This window comes from Engystomops pustulosus, chromosome 8 (assembly GCF_040894005.1).
Source record: "Engystomops pustulosus chromosome 8, aEngPut4.maternal, whole genome shotgun sequence".
Taxonomy (NCBI): domain Eukaryota; kingdom Metazoa; phylum Chordata; class Amphibia; order Anura; family Leptodactylidae; genus Engystomops; species Engystomops pustulosus.
Window position 1 is genome coordinate 46,464,268 of NC_092418.1, and position 19,519 is coordinate 46,483,786.

A 19,519-nucleotide genomic window follows, 5' to 3' on the forward strand; every position below is an offset into this window, starting at 1 on the left:
GCGTTTGACACGAAGGACCACCAGCTCCTCCTCAAGAGGCTTCGCTCCATTGGTCTGAAGAACACTTCATAACGCTGCGCCCCCCCTACCTCTCCTCTCTCATCTCAGTCAATCGTCCAAACCGTGCTCTTCGATCTGCTAGTGATCTTAGATTATCCTCTTCCTTAATTCATACTTCCCACACACGTCTTCAAGGCTTCCCCAGAGCTGCACCATTTTTCTGGAATGCCCTACCCTGCTCTGTCAGACTAATACCCAACCCCAAAAGCTTCAAATGTGTTTTAAAAAAACATTTATTTAGACAGGCCTTTCACACCTGCTAACTGCATTGCATGCAACTTTAACTCCCACTGTCTGTTATCTGGAAAATGCTTCTTTGCAGTCCCATAGACTTTGTATATAAGATGGCGGCTGATGGATGGTTAAATTATTTTTATTCCATTACCTTATAACAAAAGAAAAATGGCTGGCCCATTATACAAGCTCTTATACCTCTTTTGTCACCCCCTCATCCTCATAGATGAGCAGGACCCTCAATCCCATTGTTTCATATGACTGTTGTTATTCTGTAATGTCTTATTTTATTTGTATATGTTCCCTGCAATCTGTAATGCGCTATGGAACCTGATGGTGCTCTATAAAAAAGACTATTATTTTTAATATTATTACCACACTATGACTCATCTAAAACATATGTTTCAGTTCAATAAACCTATGGTAATCAATTTTGGTCAATTAGAGATGGGAGATTTTCCTTCTTTAGCATGGAGTATATACACACATTTACTTCCTATTCTTCTGTGAGTATAGATACTAGTATAGAGACTAGTATCTGGCTGTGACATCCTAAAGTACAGTATGTATGAATATTTACAAGGCATGAGTGGTACTATAAAATAAAATGTAAAATATAAAATGTTACATACAACCCTTCTTCCTAACTGCATATAAAATAATCCAAGTGTCCAGATGAGATTATCTTTATTGCGCAGTATACACAGCTCTGCTTCTGATGTGCAGATGTAAATGATCTTGTTAAATGCCTAGAACAACTAGATACATCTCCAGACAGCCTGCCCTTTATCTAGCCAGACAATTCGTACTTAGTCAGCTGAATTTTCCTGTTTACCACTCACATGACTGACTGCATTAGGCTCATGGTCAGATCCAGGCACCCGTCAGCACAGCTATCTTCAGAAGCCAGGAACAGTTTATTGATGGAACAAGGTCAAACCAGAAGCTTACAAAAGAATAAAGCAATAATGGACAGTAGACATCATATAATAGATGTAAATGTATTGGCAATCATTGGCATGTGCAATAATGCATGTATAATAATGTATACACTGTAAAATTTCCACATATGACTCTGTAAACGAGTAATTAAAATGTTACAGACTTTGGATAGTGTGGAGTAAGGAGTGGGAACACAAAAATGGAAAATGGCTGTAGCATTAATGGTTTACTTCATAGGAAAGCCCCCTTTTAAACTGTAGTTGCATAAGTTCTATAGAGTTATTCACAACGGGTTCAAACCACTTTGTTACTTTGGTAAAGTGGTGGATTTCCTTTCAAACAAACATCTACACATACTCGCCTGTCCTCCTCTTCATCTTGACTTGGTGGTGGTCTTCGCTAATTTTGACACGCCAGGATCACCTATGAAAGAGATTTATAAAAAGCAATCCAGAGTGAGGGGACAAAATGTCCGGTGCTCTGTGCTGCTCATTATTCATGCCGCTCACACCTTACACTCCCATGCTGAGAGAGGGAGCTGATGTCACACGGGAGGTGTGAATGCCCTCCTTCTGCGTGATAGATGCCTCCCTCTCCCATGTTGGAGAGGGAGGTGACACCATGTGACAAGATGTCTGGCGCTTCAGGCTGCTAATTATGCACACCCCCTGTGTGCATAATTAGCAGCCCGAAGCGCCAGACATCTTGTCACCTCGCTCTGGCCTGTTTTTTATAAATCTCTTTTTTAGGTGATTAGGTGTTTGTTACTTTGATAAAGTGGTAGATTTCCTTTAAAATAATCTTTTATATATCAAAATACATTAATGTAGAAGAGTGCTTTAAAAAAAAAAAAAAAATCTTTTGTGTTCAAGCTTGCCAAAGCTTCACACGGGTTCTATCTTTCCATGAAATATATTTTTTTTTTTTCCCCTTAAGACTCTATTATACAAGGAACAACTCTTTGTAAATGAATATGAAAACACCAGTTATTTGTGAGTCCACTTAGCTGCTACCTGCTAGACAGGTGGATATTGTTAACCTTTGAGCAGGGTAATACTTTCAGAACTTGGGGAAAATCCTCCACCACTCCATAGCAGAAAAACTCTTCTTTATTTGGACATAAGATAAAAGCCACAAGTACAGTCTGGTGGGAACATGATGACCAACTTGTTTCGGCTTGCCCCAAGAAGCCGTAATCTCAAGAACAAGATTAAGGCTTGTTAGGTCAAGCCGAATCTCATCGGTCATCGTGTTCCCACCTGACTGTAATGTGGCTTTTATCTTATTTTATAATTAAGAAGAGTTTGACTGCTACAACCTTGCTGGAGTGCTGGAAGTGTTTCCAAGTTCTTCATTTAACCCTTTGTGAGCCACCCCTTACATAACATTTTGATTATAAATATTCTCTGCTCTATTCTTTTCAGTAGCCCAATACATTGGTAGTCGTTATATTCTGTCTGTCTTGTCCTGTGAAGGTCTTTTCATTGTTTTGGAACAAGCTGGAACATTTCTACAATAAGCTCGGGATCTGTATTTGTAAATCATATAATTTATTGGTTTCACATGCCTCTGGTTCCTTTGTGATGTGTTCCTTTGAAATGTAAACTCTTGCAGAAGTGTATGTACCTTCTAATGGCTGCTGAATGAAGTGATCAATCAATGTTGCATCAGTATAGCTGAATAAAAGGCTCAAAGGAAGAAGTAGCTACCTTAAACAAAAGTTAGTTAGTTCTGTGGATGTTTGGTTTATAGTGTCATTATTGAAATTACCGTGAAAGTTGTGAAATTACAATGTAAGAATTGAAGAAAAAATGCATATTGTCACAAAATACAAGTACTCATTTAATCAGAACACATTTCATTTGTAATTTCCCCTGTAATTGCTGTGTTTTATACCCTGATTTACACTTTCTAAAAAAAAAAAGAAAATTCACTCAATTTACTGACTCCTTTACAGCTAATATTATAGAGGGCAGTGTAGACACCTAGTTTATTTAACCTTTGTGCCTCTAATTTAAAGAAAATCTACCATCACAATGAAGTATAATAAACCAGGTGCACTTGCTTACAGACTAGGCACTGTGACACTGGTAATATTCCTATATTTGTTATCCATGGCCTCTCTCCTTCTAAAATCAACTTTTAAAATTATGTTAATCATCCTGAAAGGCACTGGTGGCGTTGCCAGAACTGCTCTGTGCTGCAGATTCACAGGCTGTTATATTCTGAAGGAGCACTTCTACACTTCTCCCACTGTATGCTCACTGCTACCAAGATTACAGGAAGTGCATTGGGGAGGGTGAGAGCAAGACATGCTACAGTGTAATAACAGCTAATGAAGCCAGAGCACTGAGGGCTTCTGTAACACCCCCATATCCTTTAAGGCTCATTTGTATACCTTTAGAGGGAAGGAAGCCATTAAAAACAAATAAAAGAAGATTACCACAGTCACTGTGCTGGGATCTAAGTGTCCCTAGTTTATCATACTTAATTTTTGATGGTAGATTTCCTTAAAAATACATCTAATACCAGGATCAAGAATTGTAAACCAAGCACACTGACATACTGGTGTGTATCCTCTCTGGCACACTGGTGTGTGTGCCCCTTCTGCCCTGGGTTATAACAAAAAAGGCTTTTAAAATTATACAAATTAGCCTGAGGGGCTGCAAGCTCTACAGGTGTAAATGGAGACTAGAGCCCCTCAAGCTCATTTAATCAATTTTTTAAAGCCTTTTTGTATTAAAAACAATGGCATGGAAGCTTAAAGGGAACCTGTCACCACATTTGCACATATACATCCAGTGACAAGTTCCTATAGAGCTCTATTAATGACTTTCAACCTATTAACCTTCTTTTTAGCCAAAATTATTTCCCTTACATACCCATAAATCACCTTTTTATCTTGTATTACCTGGCATCAGATGGGGGGGGGGTGTCCTGCTCGACCGGCCCCTCCCATCTAATCCTCCCCATGCCTTATGTCTCCTTACTGGTCACAGTTCATGTCATGTGACCAGAGTGACATCATCTCTGGTACTTTAGCCTCTTAATAATAGCAAACTGTACCCCATGCATGTATCTGACCAAATGAAGTCAGAGCAGTCTCCATGGACTTCTACTCCTCTCCATCCTCCATGGAGGCTGCTGTGATTTCATCACATACATGGTGTACAGTTTGCTATTGTTGAGAGACTAAAGAGCCTGAAATGATGTCACAGCTCACATGAATGTAACACAAGGCACTGTGTAAAAATTTACATAATATTTCCCATTTGTACATAGGGGTTTAAATGTCTGTAGTTGAATATTAGCAGATGGTTCCAATGTACAAAGAGGCAGAGCAGGGATTTCAAGAGACACAGAGCTGTAAGTCAAAATAATGGGGTGTGGTTCACTGCCAGCCTGGGAGAGAGCAGAGTCACAAACACCAGACATGAGTAACAAGCTAATTTGCATATCAGAAAAACATCTGTAATAAAAGTACAGTGCCCTACTGGCAGCTAATTTTAGGTGATATGGGGAGAACTTGTAATCCTTTATCAGCAGGCATTGTTAGTCAGGGTGGTCAAAATCTGGTGACAGGTCCTTTAACCCCTTCCTACCGCAGCTTCAGGCTCCAGAAGACCCGAGGCTGTTATAGTGACCAATCACCGCCCCCAAATGATATCACTGGGAGAAACAATCCTCGCCAAGATGGCATAGATTTTTGATCCGCGGGTTAACAACAGTAAGCCTTTGCAGCAATATGCAGCAAAGACTTATCGGCTATGGAGAGGCCTCAGCCCGTGAGCCCTTTCCATGCACCTGCACCTGACGTGTGACGTACTAAAGAAGAGCAGATCCTGACAGAGTGGGTACACCAGTATGTCGGTGTGCTTGGTTTACAAACCTTCATTCTAATGTTTGATGTACTTTTTTTTTTTTTCCCCACACTTACTTTTTTTTATTTTTGAAAAAAAACAAACAATTGTACACAGATAGCAGATCACAGTATTACAAAGCTTGTGTAAGCATATATACCGCATATCAATACATGTAGAGATGGTTAGTTCACGTGGGGCCTCTAATATTAGCACATAAGGTAAACAAGAGGGACAAACTAAATTACTAATTTGCAGATGTCATAAACCAAACGGTGTGGGGTGTGTAGAAATACACAATGGGTTATATCATGGAGCCAACACACTCAAAAAGATAAGTTTAGAACCAACAAGAAAAGGCAAGTGTGTATAGGCAAAAGAATCAAAAACTTTATTACAATATACCAAATACAAAAAAGTCCCACATTTTTGCAGATGTCCTTTTTAAGAGCTTCTCACTCCACGCATAGTGTACCAACCCTATTTATAAAATCACCGGGTTGGAACCGAGCCAACAAATTTATTGTGGAAAATATTTACATATCAGATTTGTATAATTCAAACTATTAAAAGGCTTTTATTGCCCTATTAATTCTTTTTGGGAATTTTTCTCTATTAATATATTCAATAATGTGCCAAATATTTTTAGAATTAAAAAAAAACTCGCATGACATCTGTTTAATGCTTTGAGTTTTCTCATTTTTATTTAGATCTCCTAGAAAAGTCCAGGGTTGTCAGACAGCCAAGAGCGGAAAGAAATTTCCATGTCTTCTATCAGTTGTTGTCTGGTGCTTCTGAGGATCTACTAAGTAAGTAATGTGCCTTTTAGCAATTCAGAAAAATGTTATGTTTTTTTCATTTTTTTTTTTTTGCATTTTCATCCTGCACTGGATCATATGTCAACTGTGGCGTCCAAGAGGCTTCAAACATTTATTATTACAATTTATTATGTTCTATTGATGTTTTGCCAAATGCTTATGTGTTTTTATGTTTTAATTTGGTAATTTTATTTTGCTAGATAAACTAAAACTGGAACGAGATTTCAGCAAGTACAATTATCTCAGCTTAGATTCTGCAAAAGTGAATGGTATAGATGATGCATCAAACTTCAGAACTGTCAGGGTAAGACCTATATGTATTACTACATGGATCTTGTGCTCTCTATCAGCACATATGTTACATGGATTAGGTTACATGAATACATTTTGTTTGTAATTTTAAGTCACTTTTTCATTTTGGGTAGTTTTTCCATATGGAGAAATTATCAACGAGTATGAATGACAGGGCCATTGTTATTGGACATGTATAGGTCAAACTATTTTGCTGCACAAAATGCCCTATGTGAGTAGAAAAACTTGTATATGTAAGATTGTGTGCCTACTATTCAATGCGAATTGGTTAAATAATATGTGAATTGGTTGTTCACTTCCTTCCTTAGAATAGTTGTGGCATGTCATTATTACTGTAAAACTCTTATACCTAATAACGTACTGTTGGCATTTGTTTATAGCTCATTCCCATTTACACTGGGGTATCTGGCAATGAATTAGTATTAAATAAATATATGAAAAAAGCGTGGTCATAATAGATAACACGATGATAGAGGCTGAAATGATCTGCAATTTCATAAAATGTTGATGAGTAGGTCTCCTCTCCTAGGTCTACCCCTATAATTTTATTGTTTTCTGCAAAACCACTTTCTATTGTCCTGTATCTGCAAGTGTCTTCCATTTAAGAATATGGGATTGTGCACATAGGTGGGCATTTATCACATTCTTTCCTCTTGTTTTGCACTTTTTTGTGCCTTTTTTGGGTGCAAAGGTGGATTTGCGCCTTTTTCACTCACCCAGCAACATTAGCCGAGACAGTGTTTAAATTGTTCACATTTTTTTCCGTAACAGTTGTAAAAAGTGCCATTTTTTTCTTTGAAAATAGAAAAACAAGGCACACAAAAAATCCCCACCCCTGCTGGCTCAGGGAGAACATTAGATTGGGTTCCTCAAAAAAAGAAGTTGCAAAAACCCAATAGAATCATATACCAGATTTAATAACTTCTAACATAAACCAAATAATCCCAACACCCCCTCAAAAAAAAGACCAGTGCAAATTTCCAGACCAAAGATAAATGACCCCCATAAAGTGCTGAACACTGAGAGCCCTGGAAGTAACATAGATTAGGGATATCCCACCTGATAATGATTACATAGAATGGTTGAACAAAGACTTATGTCCATAAAGTTCAACCAAGGAAAGAAAGGGAATGGATGGGGAAGGGATGTAAGGGAACACAATTCTACATAATATATACATAGTTTGTAAAACAAGTTGAAAAACAACTTATGATTGAAAAGATAAATATCCTGTATTAATGACCCTTTCTTTAAATATTTCTGACTCTTTTTGCAGAATGCTATGCAGATCGTAGGCTTTATGGAGCACGAAACACAGTCGGTCTTAGAAGTTGTTGCTGCAGTGCTAAAATTGGGGAACATTGAGTTCAAACCAGAATCTCGTGTTAACGGCCAGGATGAAAGCAAAATTAAAGATAAAAATGGTAAGGACGCAGTTGGAGCTAGACAACAATTAGAATCTCTAATGACATAAACCAAAAAAATGTGATCTGTAAACAAGTAGACTTTGTTGCTATTAAGTGATCCAGTAAATGAAAATGATAGCTTAAGGGCTGAACTTCCTGGAGAGCAAATTATAGCCTGGAAAGAGTTACTGCTAATAATCCCCCAACACAAGAAGTCTATGTGTTCCTAGTACTTTAAAGGATTTTAATGTCTTTCTGTCTCTGACATTACAAGATATCCAGGGAATTTAAATATATAGGTGTGGCCTTCTCTAAATGACTACATGATGACCACAGACAAAGGCCTAGCCACAGGAAAGAATGTGCTGTAAAGCCTCAACATGCTACAATTTAATTAAAAGTGACTGCAAAGAGACTAGTATTACTTACTATAATGTTTTCCTTTGATGACATTTCCACCATTAAAGGGAACTTGCCACCACATTTTCACAAGTACAGCTATAGAACCAAATAACTAAATGACACCCTTCTTTTAGCTAAAAATTGTTTCCCTCACATCCCCATAAAATCAACATTGTAATCTTTCCTTGCATATAGCCAGATCTAGAGCGAGTTGTGGCCTCTTCAGGCTGAATCCAGCAGCCTTCTTCACATCAGGAATTAATGTCATGTGACCCGGGCCGCATCATCTGATGCTCATCTGATCACATGAAATCACAGCATATCTATGTGGGGGCATAGGGTGGCATGGGGAGAAGCCTCAAATAAGCTTATCATGCTCTATATATCATGCTGATTGGACAACATGTAAACACAATGGGGCAGATTTACTTACCCGGTCCATTTGCGATCCAACGGCGTGTTCTCTGCGCTGGATTCGGGTCCGGGCGGGATTTATTAAGGTAGTTCCTCCGCTGTCCACCAGGTGGCGCTGCTGCGCTGAAAAGCATCGGAACGCGCTGGAGTTTACCGAGCTAGGCTGAGTGAAGGTAAGTGCAAGCTCCACGACAGATTTATTTTTTCGGCCACGCCCCCCGATTTCCGTCGCGTGCATGCCAGCGCCGATGCTCCACAATCCAATCGCGTGCGCCAAAATCCCTGGCAATTCAGGGGAAATCGGCGCAAATCGGAAATATTCGGGTTACACGACGGGAAAACGCGAATCGGGCCCTTAGTAAATGACCCCCAACGTTTTTTTTTAAATGGGACCCTATCACAACATGAAAACTTATTAGCCTTCATTTGTTATTTGACACTTTATGTATTCTCTTATTAATAACAATAGAATTGAAAGAAATCTGTGAGCTGACGGGCATTGACCAGAGTGTGCTCGAACGAGCTTTCAGTTTCCGAACAGTAGAAGCTAAACAAGAGAAGGTCTCTACGACGCTCAATGTTGCGCAGGTTAGTTATTAACTAAAGATTTGCCTTTGTTTAAAAGCAACACAGATAATGTGACTACCTGTTAGTGGCATTCAGCTACAATCTCAAGGACAGAGCATTGTGTTTATTTTACTTCCCTATTAAGGACAACCATTTGTGTACAATAACATTTCTGTATCTAGTAGATATTTATCAGTGTATACAGATATTAGAAAAAAATAATTAATAAAGTAATTTGTTTTTGTTAGTTGAATATGAATGGTGCCTGCTTCAGAGGAACTTATTGTCATGCATCTGTAATTATAAAGCAAGTTAGAGTTTGCATTCATCGTTTAATAATAATTTACATACAGCACCATCAAATTCACAACGCTTTACAGATTATGGGGAATATAACAGTGGCAAAAGTTTCAACCCCCACTTCCTCCCCATTTCAAGTTTTAACATTTCTTTTTCCTTCCACTTCTTATACCTAGGCCTACTATGCACGGGATGCACTGGCTAAGAACCTGTACAGCAGGTTGTTCTCCTGGCTTGTTAACAGAATAAATGAAAGCATAAGGGTACAGTATGCACAGTCTTTATTAGTTATTAAAACACTTAAAAAAAAACTTTTTATGTTAAAAATAAATGTGTACAATTTTTAGTCTACAAAGATTTGGGCAGTGACCAGCAACATCAAGGGGAGGCCCATCATGCCTTCTCTGACCGTTTTCTGGTAGAAAAGGCATGATTGATCCCCTCCCCTTCAGTTTTGCTTCATCCTCGTCCCACATGCCAATATAGTGACAGAAAATTAAGTTAGAGGTTGTAGAAGACATTGACGGAAAATACTGAAAAAGGCCTAAACATTAATGTATAAAACAGGTGCGGAGATGAATTATTTTGTTGGCCACAAGCAACGACTGAGTGCATTGTTTGTGGCCTGCCTGCTTCCCAGGTGCCACATTATTTTCCCTCTCCTGCAAAAAAAATTTGCACTGTTTTGACTGTTTGTATGACAAAGCCGACATCTATTTGGCAATTGTGCTGGTGAGCAGCGTTAAATTCTCTTCAGGAAAGAGGTTTTAGAATTTCTCCTGTTGCAAAGCAAAATCTCCTCAAAAGTATACATATTTTTTTAGTTGCGCAGTGTGGCTTGCAAAAACTTGATGTGTCTAAAAGGTGGAGGTATTCAGACTGTATAGTCACCTTTGAACCTGAATACCCTGGGCACCATACATATCCTTTAGAAATTAAATTGGTTGACTTTACCCCAGAGAATATAAAAAGGATCTAACATATAGGGGCACATTTACTTACCCGCTCCCTCTGAGTTCCCAAAAGTGCATTGCCGCACTATGCCGCAATTCACTAAGATCATGCGTCCGATATCCTGCATGTGTCGATTCCCCGCTCAGGTCCGCCGGAGTTCACCTTCTTCTTCCTGGTGTATGTAAATGCATTGGTTGCGACACCATTTTAATTGTAAATCCCGCAAAAATGTTGGGAAATCCAACGGAAATGCGATCCACGGACCCTAAGTAAATAAGCCCCATAATATAGTGTCTCACCAACCGGACCAGATGCTCCAAATCTTAATTACTGAAGTCTACAATTGCTGATATATGGCCAAATGAAGTCATCCAGCTTATATTCTTTAGAAAGACTGAAAAATGTAATAACAATAATACATACCGGTATATATTTTTTTCTTAAGGCACAAAGTAAAGTAAGAAAGAAGGTAATGGGAGTTCTGGACATTTACGGCTTTGAGATTTTTGAGGTAAGACTTTTTATGCTTGCCTATGGTAATCTGCTACAAGTGGTACTGATGAGTCATAAAATCTTATGGTAACGTGCACATATTTTCCACAGGAATATTCAATCTCTGCATAAAGTTAATCCTTTTTATTAACGCTCTTATGTACAGGCACTCTGTAACTATGTGCACGGAGGGGTTGTGGTTAAAGGAAATCTACCCTTTGTTTTCATGCATTATGAACCAAACATACCTTGAGAATGCTGTAGCTACACTGATGCAGAAACATATCATCTTTAATCCCTGAATTGAGTGGTTTTGCTTAAAAAAATTATGATAATGAGGCTCTGTTGCACCAGTGGCTGACTCAGGGCTTCTCTACCCTAATCATGCACAGCTCCAGAGAATGATGACTGTGTTGTCTCTGACAGGCAGAAGTAAATTGCTGCATCATCCCAAAGCTGCTCTATATGAGTCATCCATCTCTGGTTGATTAGTCCTGTCTGTACAGTTTTGGAAGCTCTGTGTAATGTTTATAGGCATCTACAATGCAACCCAGCTTTCCCAAGGTCCTGATTTTTATCATTTTTGTTTTTTGAGCAAAACCAATCAGGGATTTTAGCAAGATATGTTTGGATCATGGATTTTAGCAAGATATGTTTCTGCATCAGTGTCGCATTCTCAAGTTATGTTGGGTTCACAATGCATGAAAACAAATGGTAGATTTCCTTTTAAGAACAAAGTATGGATAGGTAAAGTTTTATTTCCAAAACTTTTTCCCCCAAAGTGTCTGCTAGTGGTTTAGGCATATAGCTAGGCCAGAAGTGCATTACATGGTGCAGGATATGCATTACATCATAGATACATCACATCAAGTGTGAAACTCCATCAGAATTTCAGCTTAATGTAGCTCCAAGTTTCATGCATTGAACCGAGCAGCTTGACACAAGCTTTATGGTACAAGCTTCCCATTCAAATTGCCTTTGAGATTTAGGAATTGCATGCCACACAACCATTTTCTCATTTCAAAGAATGACGCTTCTTTCTTTTAGTTGAGTCAGGCTGGAGGGGATAGTGTTACACTCCCTATGTTGAACTCTGTAGGACCTATTACCAAGTTTTTGGTGTAATTTTAAAGATGCGTCTATACTTTCAGGATTGTGATTCCCAGAGATGTAACAGTTGGGAATCAGATGTTTAGCTGCAGCTCCTATTCCTTACTGTGTCTAACAGAATCTTAGCATCACAATAACTATATATAGACACTAGATACTATATGGAGGTCAAGATACGGATATCTGACATGACACTGCTCCTTCAGCCGCTTAGCATGACTCTTCTCTGGCAAAGGTTGACTGCATTTGGCTTTGGGGGGATTTTTTTTTTAATATTTATAGAAAGGCAAATTTTAACGTAAGAGAGGAAATGCTAGATAATTCGATTTTTAATACCCTCCCAAAGGGTGATGTTGGTTTAGTGGTTTAAAAGCTGCTGACAGGTTCCTATTACATACAACCCTATTATACCCCTGGAAAAAGTATCTAATTGTGTTTTAATTAAATGTTTTACACCATTTAAAAAAATTGTTTGTAAATAATTTGTGGTGAGATTCTTTTCATCTGGTTTTGCTATTAATGTCTTCTCTTGTGGCGGACGTTTCCCCTCAGCACGGCAATGTTCCTGGGGTCTGGCAGGAGTCCTAGCTGTGTGTGCATACAGTACATGATGAAATGAATGTGTGTAGGGTGCAGTGGAGGCAGCATGCTGATGTCAGCACAATCCATTCTTCAGCTGTGCTGAGCAAGGGAGATGACTGATGAAATACCATGGTCCTGCATTCCAAATGGTACCAACCAAAGACAAATACAATTCTCAAACCTTTAGATCTATTATAATATTAATACTTGAAGAAAAAGGCAGAACAGAATCATCCCACTGCAGTACCAGAGGATCTTTCAGTGGGCCAAAATTATAACAAACCGTGAAGGTCTGTTACGATTAAAGGGTCCTTATATTGCAGCATAAATGTTAGTTTGATGTTTTGGAGGTAATCTGGTTATGATTAGATGTACCACTAGTAAAAACAACTTAATTATACAATTAAGAATTTGGCATCCGCATGTTCTCTATAGCTAGACACTGTCCCATAAATTTTTAGGTATGCTCCTTCCGACACTATTGTGCTGACAATCTAAATATTGATGATTAGACACACAATGAGAGAATTTAATTATACGCTGTTGCTTGTGTGCCGGTACATGATAAAGCCCACGCCCACCCCTGCCCTGTCCTGTCGTATACATCAAAAGGCTTAGGCCTCTTTATGTATCCTGTCGGCAGCCAACCTGGCGTAGTTTTGCGGCAAATGTATACAAATGTTTGCAGGTTTTTTCTAAAGTATGCAGGCAAGGTGGCATGAACGCCTGTTTCCCCTCCTGCCGCTCTGCTCTGTGTCCTGACTCCAGACACTCCAGATACATGGAGGTCAGAACTCAAAACAGGGCCCCTGCAGGAGAGGGTCCTGATGCCGCTGCATACAACCAGCATGGGACATGGAGCAGAGAAAAGAACAAGCTGCAGTGTGGTGCAGGGAAGAGGAGCAGGAAAAGAGAGGATTTATTTATTTTTTGTTTGCTCTGGGGTCTCCTGTATTATTAGTTTTATGCTCGATGGGTCTCCAGGATTGTAGTCTATGGGGTTCTTCAATATTTGTATGCACTGGGAGGGGGGGGGGGGGGTCTCCAGTATTATTAGTTTTATGCTCTATGGGTCTCCAGGATTGTAGTCTATGGGGTTCTTCAATATTTGTATGCACTGGGAGGTGGGGGGGGGAGAGGTCTCCAGTATTATTAGTTTTATGCACTATGGGTCTCCAGGATTGTAGTCTATGGGGTTCTTCAATATTTGTATGCACTGGGAGGGGGGGGGGGGAGGTCTCCAGTATTATTAGTTTTACTTTTGCTCTGGGGTCTCCAGATTTACAGTATCACTATTTATCTGCTCTGGGTATTGTCAGTCTTAAAATCCTGGAGACCCCCAGAGCAGACTGTTATGTGGTCTTCAGTAATATTATTTGTTTTGGGGTTTGCACTATTATTGTCTTCTCTTAAAGTATTTGGTTGTTGGGATGGTATTTATTGCTGTACTATGGTATTTATAATTTCTGGGTTGGCATTTTGTGCTGTACTGTGGTTGTTGGTGCATCTAGGGTGCTGGTTACTGATGCCGCCCCTTTAAGTTGAGCAGTATGACAATGCAGCCTTTGGACCAATAAATGTTGCTTACCCCTGGTCTATATCCTTAGATCAATAATAGAACAGACATATAATAAATTATAAAAACTTAGAAATTTCCATTATGTTTGTAATGTCAGTCCATTTTATCACAACCCCGACTACACCAAAATTGGTACCAATTCTGACTCCACAGCCCTGGCCACCGCTACAGAGATCAAGGTGTCCAACAACTTTTCTTCCACTGACCCAGTAAATGTATATTTCTCCATTTTACAGTTTACAGCATGTTACAACCAGCTACTTATACCACTACCTACTACAATTGTTACATATTAGAACCATCCCGCTGTAGCGACCTGATGATTGCATCTCCTCTGTGGTCTGTAAACAAATGTTTCTAACATTAGATTCAACAGCATATCATGGAAACAAGCTGTGTAAGGGCTGGGTAGGGCAAGGCCTTGGATATTTCACATATCTTTCTAATTTTCCCACAATAGTTTTGGTTAGGAAGTGGAGCTTCGAGGATTATTTTTGAACATCAACATTTTTCTTTCACTGCCGACTTCCTTTCTGGCTTGTCTTATAATTAAAGCATTCCGAATATGTACATTATTAATGCCCTTAGTCTTCTTTCTTTTATAAGCTAGCCTAGTATAGATTTTCTTTGTGGTCTTTGCCATTATCGTAGGAAATAATTGCTATAGAATCAAAGTTTTCAATGATTTCTTATATACAAAAGTAGAATGTTGTAAATGCCAGGCTACCGCTTGTGTAGTATGTATCTGTACTGCTGTATGGTTTGTATTGCAGCACCAGTTCAGCACCTTTTATATACCGTAAAGGATATTGATCTCCAAGAAGAATCTTTTTAACTTCCTTCCATTTATCGCAAATGTTATGCCTTCTGATGCACCATTTGTGTTTTGGTTTGTCTTAGCTATACACTTATAGAACCTAATATATAAAATGGACCCTGAGCATGATATGTGTCCCTTTATTTTAAGTATTTTGAAATTCTGGCAAGTCTTAGCTCTTGGATCTAACTTGCTCATTAGTGCTTTTGATGTCCATTTTCTACATATAGTTACATAGAGCCTGCAGGTAATTGGCATTGTTGTGCAGATAACTATAGCCTCTGCTGTTTCGTGTCTATTCTGGGAAAATCTCAGTTTATCCAGTTTTTAAATAGCACAGATGTATGAGGGTGACATCATGAAATGCACAGATTTGCATTGAAATTGGATAGGCTCAGGATATGCCGAACAATGACACAATCTCCTGTTACATTGGCCCTGAGCAGAATAGGCTTGACCTTTTGTGATCCGACCCTTGATCATTATGGATAAATGATCATATGACAGAAATATGAGCCTGAGGATGTGTTGTGCATGGTTTGCCACAATAAGTTCTGCAAACTTTATTCTTTTAAGTTGGTGCAAATTACACAACAAGAAGAGGAGACTCTATGATGGCTAATAAATTAAATTAAAAAAAAAAAAAAAAAACAGAATATGTCAGACTTAAAATCTGGATAGATGTGTTATAAAGGTGCTCAAAAAGTCCTAACAGTTGTTGTCTATTTCTCCTCCTGCCCCATTCAGCTACATGTGCTTCCAAGTGGGAGAGTGAGACTTTTATTTTATATGTATAACTAAAAAAATTTTTTTTTGTTACTGGCCCAACACCTGGAAATTTCCAATACTTTATGTAATGTTGGCCAAACTCTGACTCAACTGATGGCTAACTTTCCTGAACCTCCACTCCCAGCAACTGTTTCTCTCACCAGCCCATAAGAGGTAATCTTAAGTCACCAAGTAGCTAGGCATATTGACCTCCGACATGCCCAGCCCTTCTCTCTGAGGACATCTGCCATTGGGACTGACTCAGATGGCCCTGTAGTAATTAGATGGACAGTTGTTTCTACCAAAAATAGTTGTTTTAACCCATATCCATCTAATGTGCACGGTCTGCTGTGCTCTGTAAGCTGTGGCTGCTTGTTTTAATATGCAAGCTTGAGTCTTCTATTGAAATTGAGGGGATCCTTCAACTATTTTAAAGAATATTTTAATGAATATTACATAATTAATAATTAATTGTTCTTTTTGAATTGAAGAATTCAATATCGGTAAACATCTGTCTCTGTATCCTTGGGGAGTGGAAGAGTTATTGTTGTATACCTAGGGTACTGTTAGTTACTTACCTTTCCAATGTTCTGGCTGTAACAGACTGATGAAAACTAGGGTGGGAACAAAGAACTGTGCAGCTGTAACAAGCAGCCAAACAATTCTCTCTGATTGTAATTGGGGACGAATAAACCAAAATGAGGAAGGTTGAGCCTACATGTAGGAAACTTCATTATCATACCGGTCACGGGACGGCTTGATTTATTCCGTATATTTTATAAACTAGGGCAGTTATCCTTTGAGCTGACTTTTGTGGTTTCTCACTTTTTTTACTTGCAGAACTCAGTAAGTACTCATCATGGTACAGTGAGCATTTCTTTGCATGTTATATGTTAACCAATTTGCCTTGTGTGATGAGATGAAGTGTGTGGCATTTCTATGTGTGCTTATTATGACTCTCCATATAGCACTACTACTGTTCATTGATGTTTGTAGCATTTGTGGTGGTTGGCTTTGAAGCTTGTGTGATGAGATGAAGTGTGTGGGCCTTTGTGTGCTTATTTACATATAAAATGACTGGATATTGATGTTGTGAAGCATTTGTCACAGCTGGTTTTTAAGCTTGTGTTCCATACATAGTTCTATTTTACTGTGGGTTATTAGTTTATGCCTTACACATAGTTCCTTTTGGCTATATAGCTTATTTTCAGTTATCTGTACAGATGCTTAAAATACCTTTTTTATAGCCCTAGACTAAATGGAAGATGTGCACTTACGTGTTCAGTGCATTCTGCAAGAGTAACTTGCTTGTATAAGGTTGAAGGTGCTGTTTGTGGCAACCCCACCATATACATGCATATTCAGCATGATCAAGTGTGTATATGTCACCACCCATCACTGAAGGCTTCTGCTTGTACAGAGAGGCCAGTGGTGCTGCCCCGACCAAATCCACGAGTCTACACCCTGAACTCCGGCCGTAGAAGCATGCCGCTGCAGTCTGTATAGAAACTGAATCCGGCAGTGAGCGCGGAGAGAAGTGGTCATAAGAGGCCCCTAGCCATAAATTTTATTTTTTTCAATTTTATGTATTCCCCGACAACCGCTTTAGTCTTTGAGGTGTGACACAGGGCATCTTCATACCCATTTGCTAGTGGTCTTCCAAAACTAGGAATTTTTTTTAATGCCACACAGATACAGAACAGATATATAAATTGCTCACATTTCTGCAACAAATGTGATACATTAGAACATACCCCAAATACAAGGTGGTAATAGATGTTGATACTGTATTGATCAATGACCTATTGTTGATATTCACAGGAGAATAGTTTTGAACAGTTTATCATCAACTACTGCAACGAAAAACTGCAACAGATCTTCATCGAACTGACCCTTAAGGAAGAACAGGAGGAATATATACGTGAGGTAATGTTATCTACGTTTTTACCTGTGAATTTGAAATGTATATTTAGGTTGCTTAGAAGACGGGTAAGGTACTTTTTGTAACGTTTTGACGCTACCCTGGTATTTGGGTTTCCTGTCCTGGTTTCTCCCAGTGCGTCAGGACTTCCTAGAGGTGCACTCTGGACACCGCACGGACTCGCCTAAATGGGATTTTTTTGGCAAGTCATGTGTATTAAAAGTAACCATAAAAAAAGTAGAGCCCATTGCGGAGAGGATGTGCAATGATATTGGAATCAATGGATGAAGAGAGTGTTCTGTTAAGACAAATTAAATATATATTAATAAAATATTCCAATAATTATGCATATCATGTATATGTTATCTATACAGCACTGCATCACATACTAGGCATAAAAACATCAAATACTGGCATAAAATCTCAGGGTTACAGCCCATTATTGTGCAGAGTGTTGACTATATGGGCATTACAACTTGTAATCCAGTGTCACAGCTGTGACGGGACTAATTAGTGGGTGGAATGCGCCCCCTCCCCAGATGGTGATATTGTGCAACTTTAGCCTCAAGGGAAGCAATGCAGGAAAAAGAGCACAAAGTATTTCCATTATAATAATGACTGACAATTTACAGGTCGAGAAAATATGGAATAATGTACATTAACCACATTTACATGCATTGTATGAATATAAGCTCTGAGAACAATGGGGGAGATTTATCAAGCTGCCTAAAAGTAAGAATGTGCTTAGTTGCCCATGGCAACCAATTACAGCTCCCCTTTAAAATATTCATGAACACTGGTAAAATGAAAGCTGAGCTGTAATTGGTTGCCATGGACAACTAAGCATTTTCTTTCTTTTAGGCAAGTTGATAAATATCCCCCCAATCTCTCTTGTTCGAAATATTTTCTGTTATTTCTAGTCTATATAAAATATATTTAATATTATTATTATTATTATTATTATTATATTTTTTATTTTATTAAAGTTTTGTCATCACAGTTACATTTTTATTACATAGTTACATCTTCTAGTCTATATAATATATAGACACACGTGGTCTAGTAAGGCTATGTACTGAATTTTGATGTACTCCAGCATAGCCAGTGCAGCATCTATAGAATTTCATTTCTCAATCATCATTGTAATACTGTGACAGGGCCTGGTCTGTGTCCGTTATCCTGTCTCTTTGCATACCAGTATCTTTACCAGTCCTCCATTGTTTTTGCTGTTTTAGAAGAGAGACATGTGTTTGAATAACTTTGCTTAAGCAAATTAAATTTGCGTTGCTGTGCCGGGCTCCCATGGATGCCAACAGGTAGAAAACTTGTCCTAAGAAATAAATGAGGCCACTTGAGTAACTTCATGTCCACTTAACTATCTCCTTCAAATAAAGTAACCCCTTGGAAAACTTATAAAGATCTTCTATAATTTTAATTAATGTGTTACCAATATTGTTGAGTTTTTAAAATGTATATAATTTTTTGATTTTATTTTTATGGCCATGATTGCAGCCTATGGCGAGTTTTGTAGGCATGCTCTGTGCTGATCGGTGTATCTATCTATTGTCCGTAGTGGTGGCATCCGTAGTGTTTACTATAGCGGTGTTCTCTTCTATTGTAATGCTATCTATGGTGTGGAGCCTTAGCAAGTCTTGCAGTTTTTTATTTTCAGATTTGTAGATTTATTTGTTACCGGTATACGGCATGATGGTTAATGATTGGGCCCAGTTGCTAAAGTAAAAGTTGCAGGACATTCTGTGTCTCTTCACTTTGTGCAGTTTTTCTCTGGCCCCCACAGTCAGGTGGGTGGTCCATGGCTGCAGCTGACTGTCTGACCCTGCCCTCTTGACTGAACGACTAACTAGCGTATTGGGTTCTAAATCTAATAGCACTGATTGCTCCAGGATAGTAGGGGATAGAAAACCAACCTCAATTGTGCCAGAGACGCTAAAGCTACACATATCAGATCACAAAAAGGGGT

General features: G+C 38.7%; 1 protein-coding gene across 6 annotated transcripts in view; it reads left to right on the top strand.

Annotated features, from left to right (window-relative positions):
- The window catches only part of MYO1B (myosin IB), a 123,824-nt gene that overhangs the window by 53,694 nt on the left and 50,611 nt on the right, over positions 1-19,519 (top strand). For all 6 annotated transcript variants that reach the window (XM_072120840.1, XM_072120844.1, XM_072120843.1 and 3 more), the window contains exons 8-14: positions 5,807-5,905; positions 6,115-6,218; positions 7,503-7,650; positions 8,918-9,036; positions 9,492-9,578; positions 10,715-10,780; positions 17,439-17,543. In XM_072120840.1, coding sequence (XP_071976941.1) covers positions 5,807-5,905; positions 6,115-6,218; positions 7,503-7,650; positions 8,918-9,036; positions 9,492-9,578; positions 10,715-10,780; positions 17,439-17,543 — 728 coding nt within the window. The remainder of the gene's footprint in view (positions 1-5,806; positions 5,906-6,114; positions 6,219-7,502; positions 7,651-8,917; positions 9,037-9,491; positions 9,579-10,714; positions 10,781-17,438; positions 17,544-19,519) is intronic.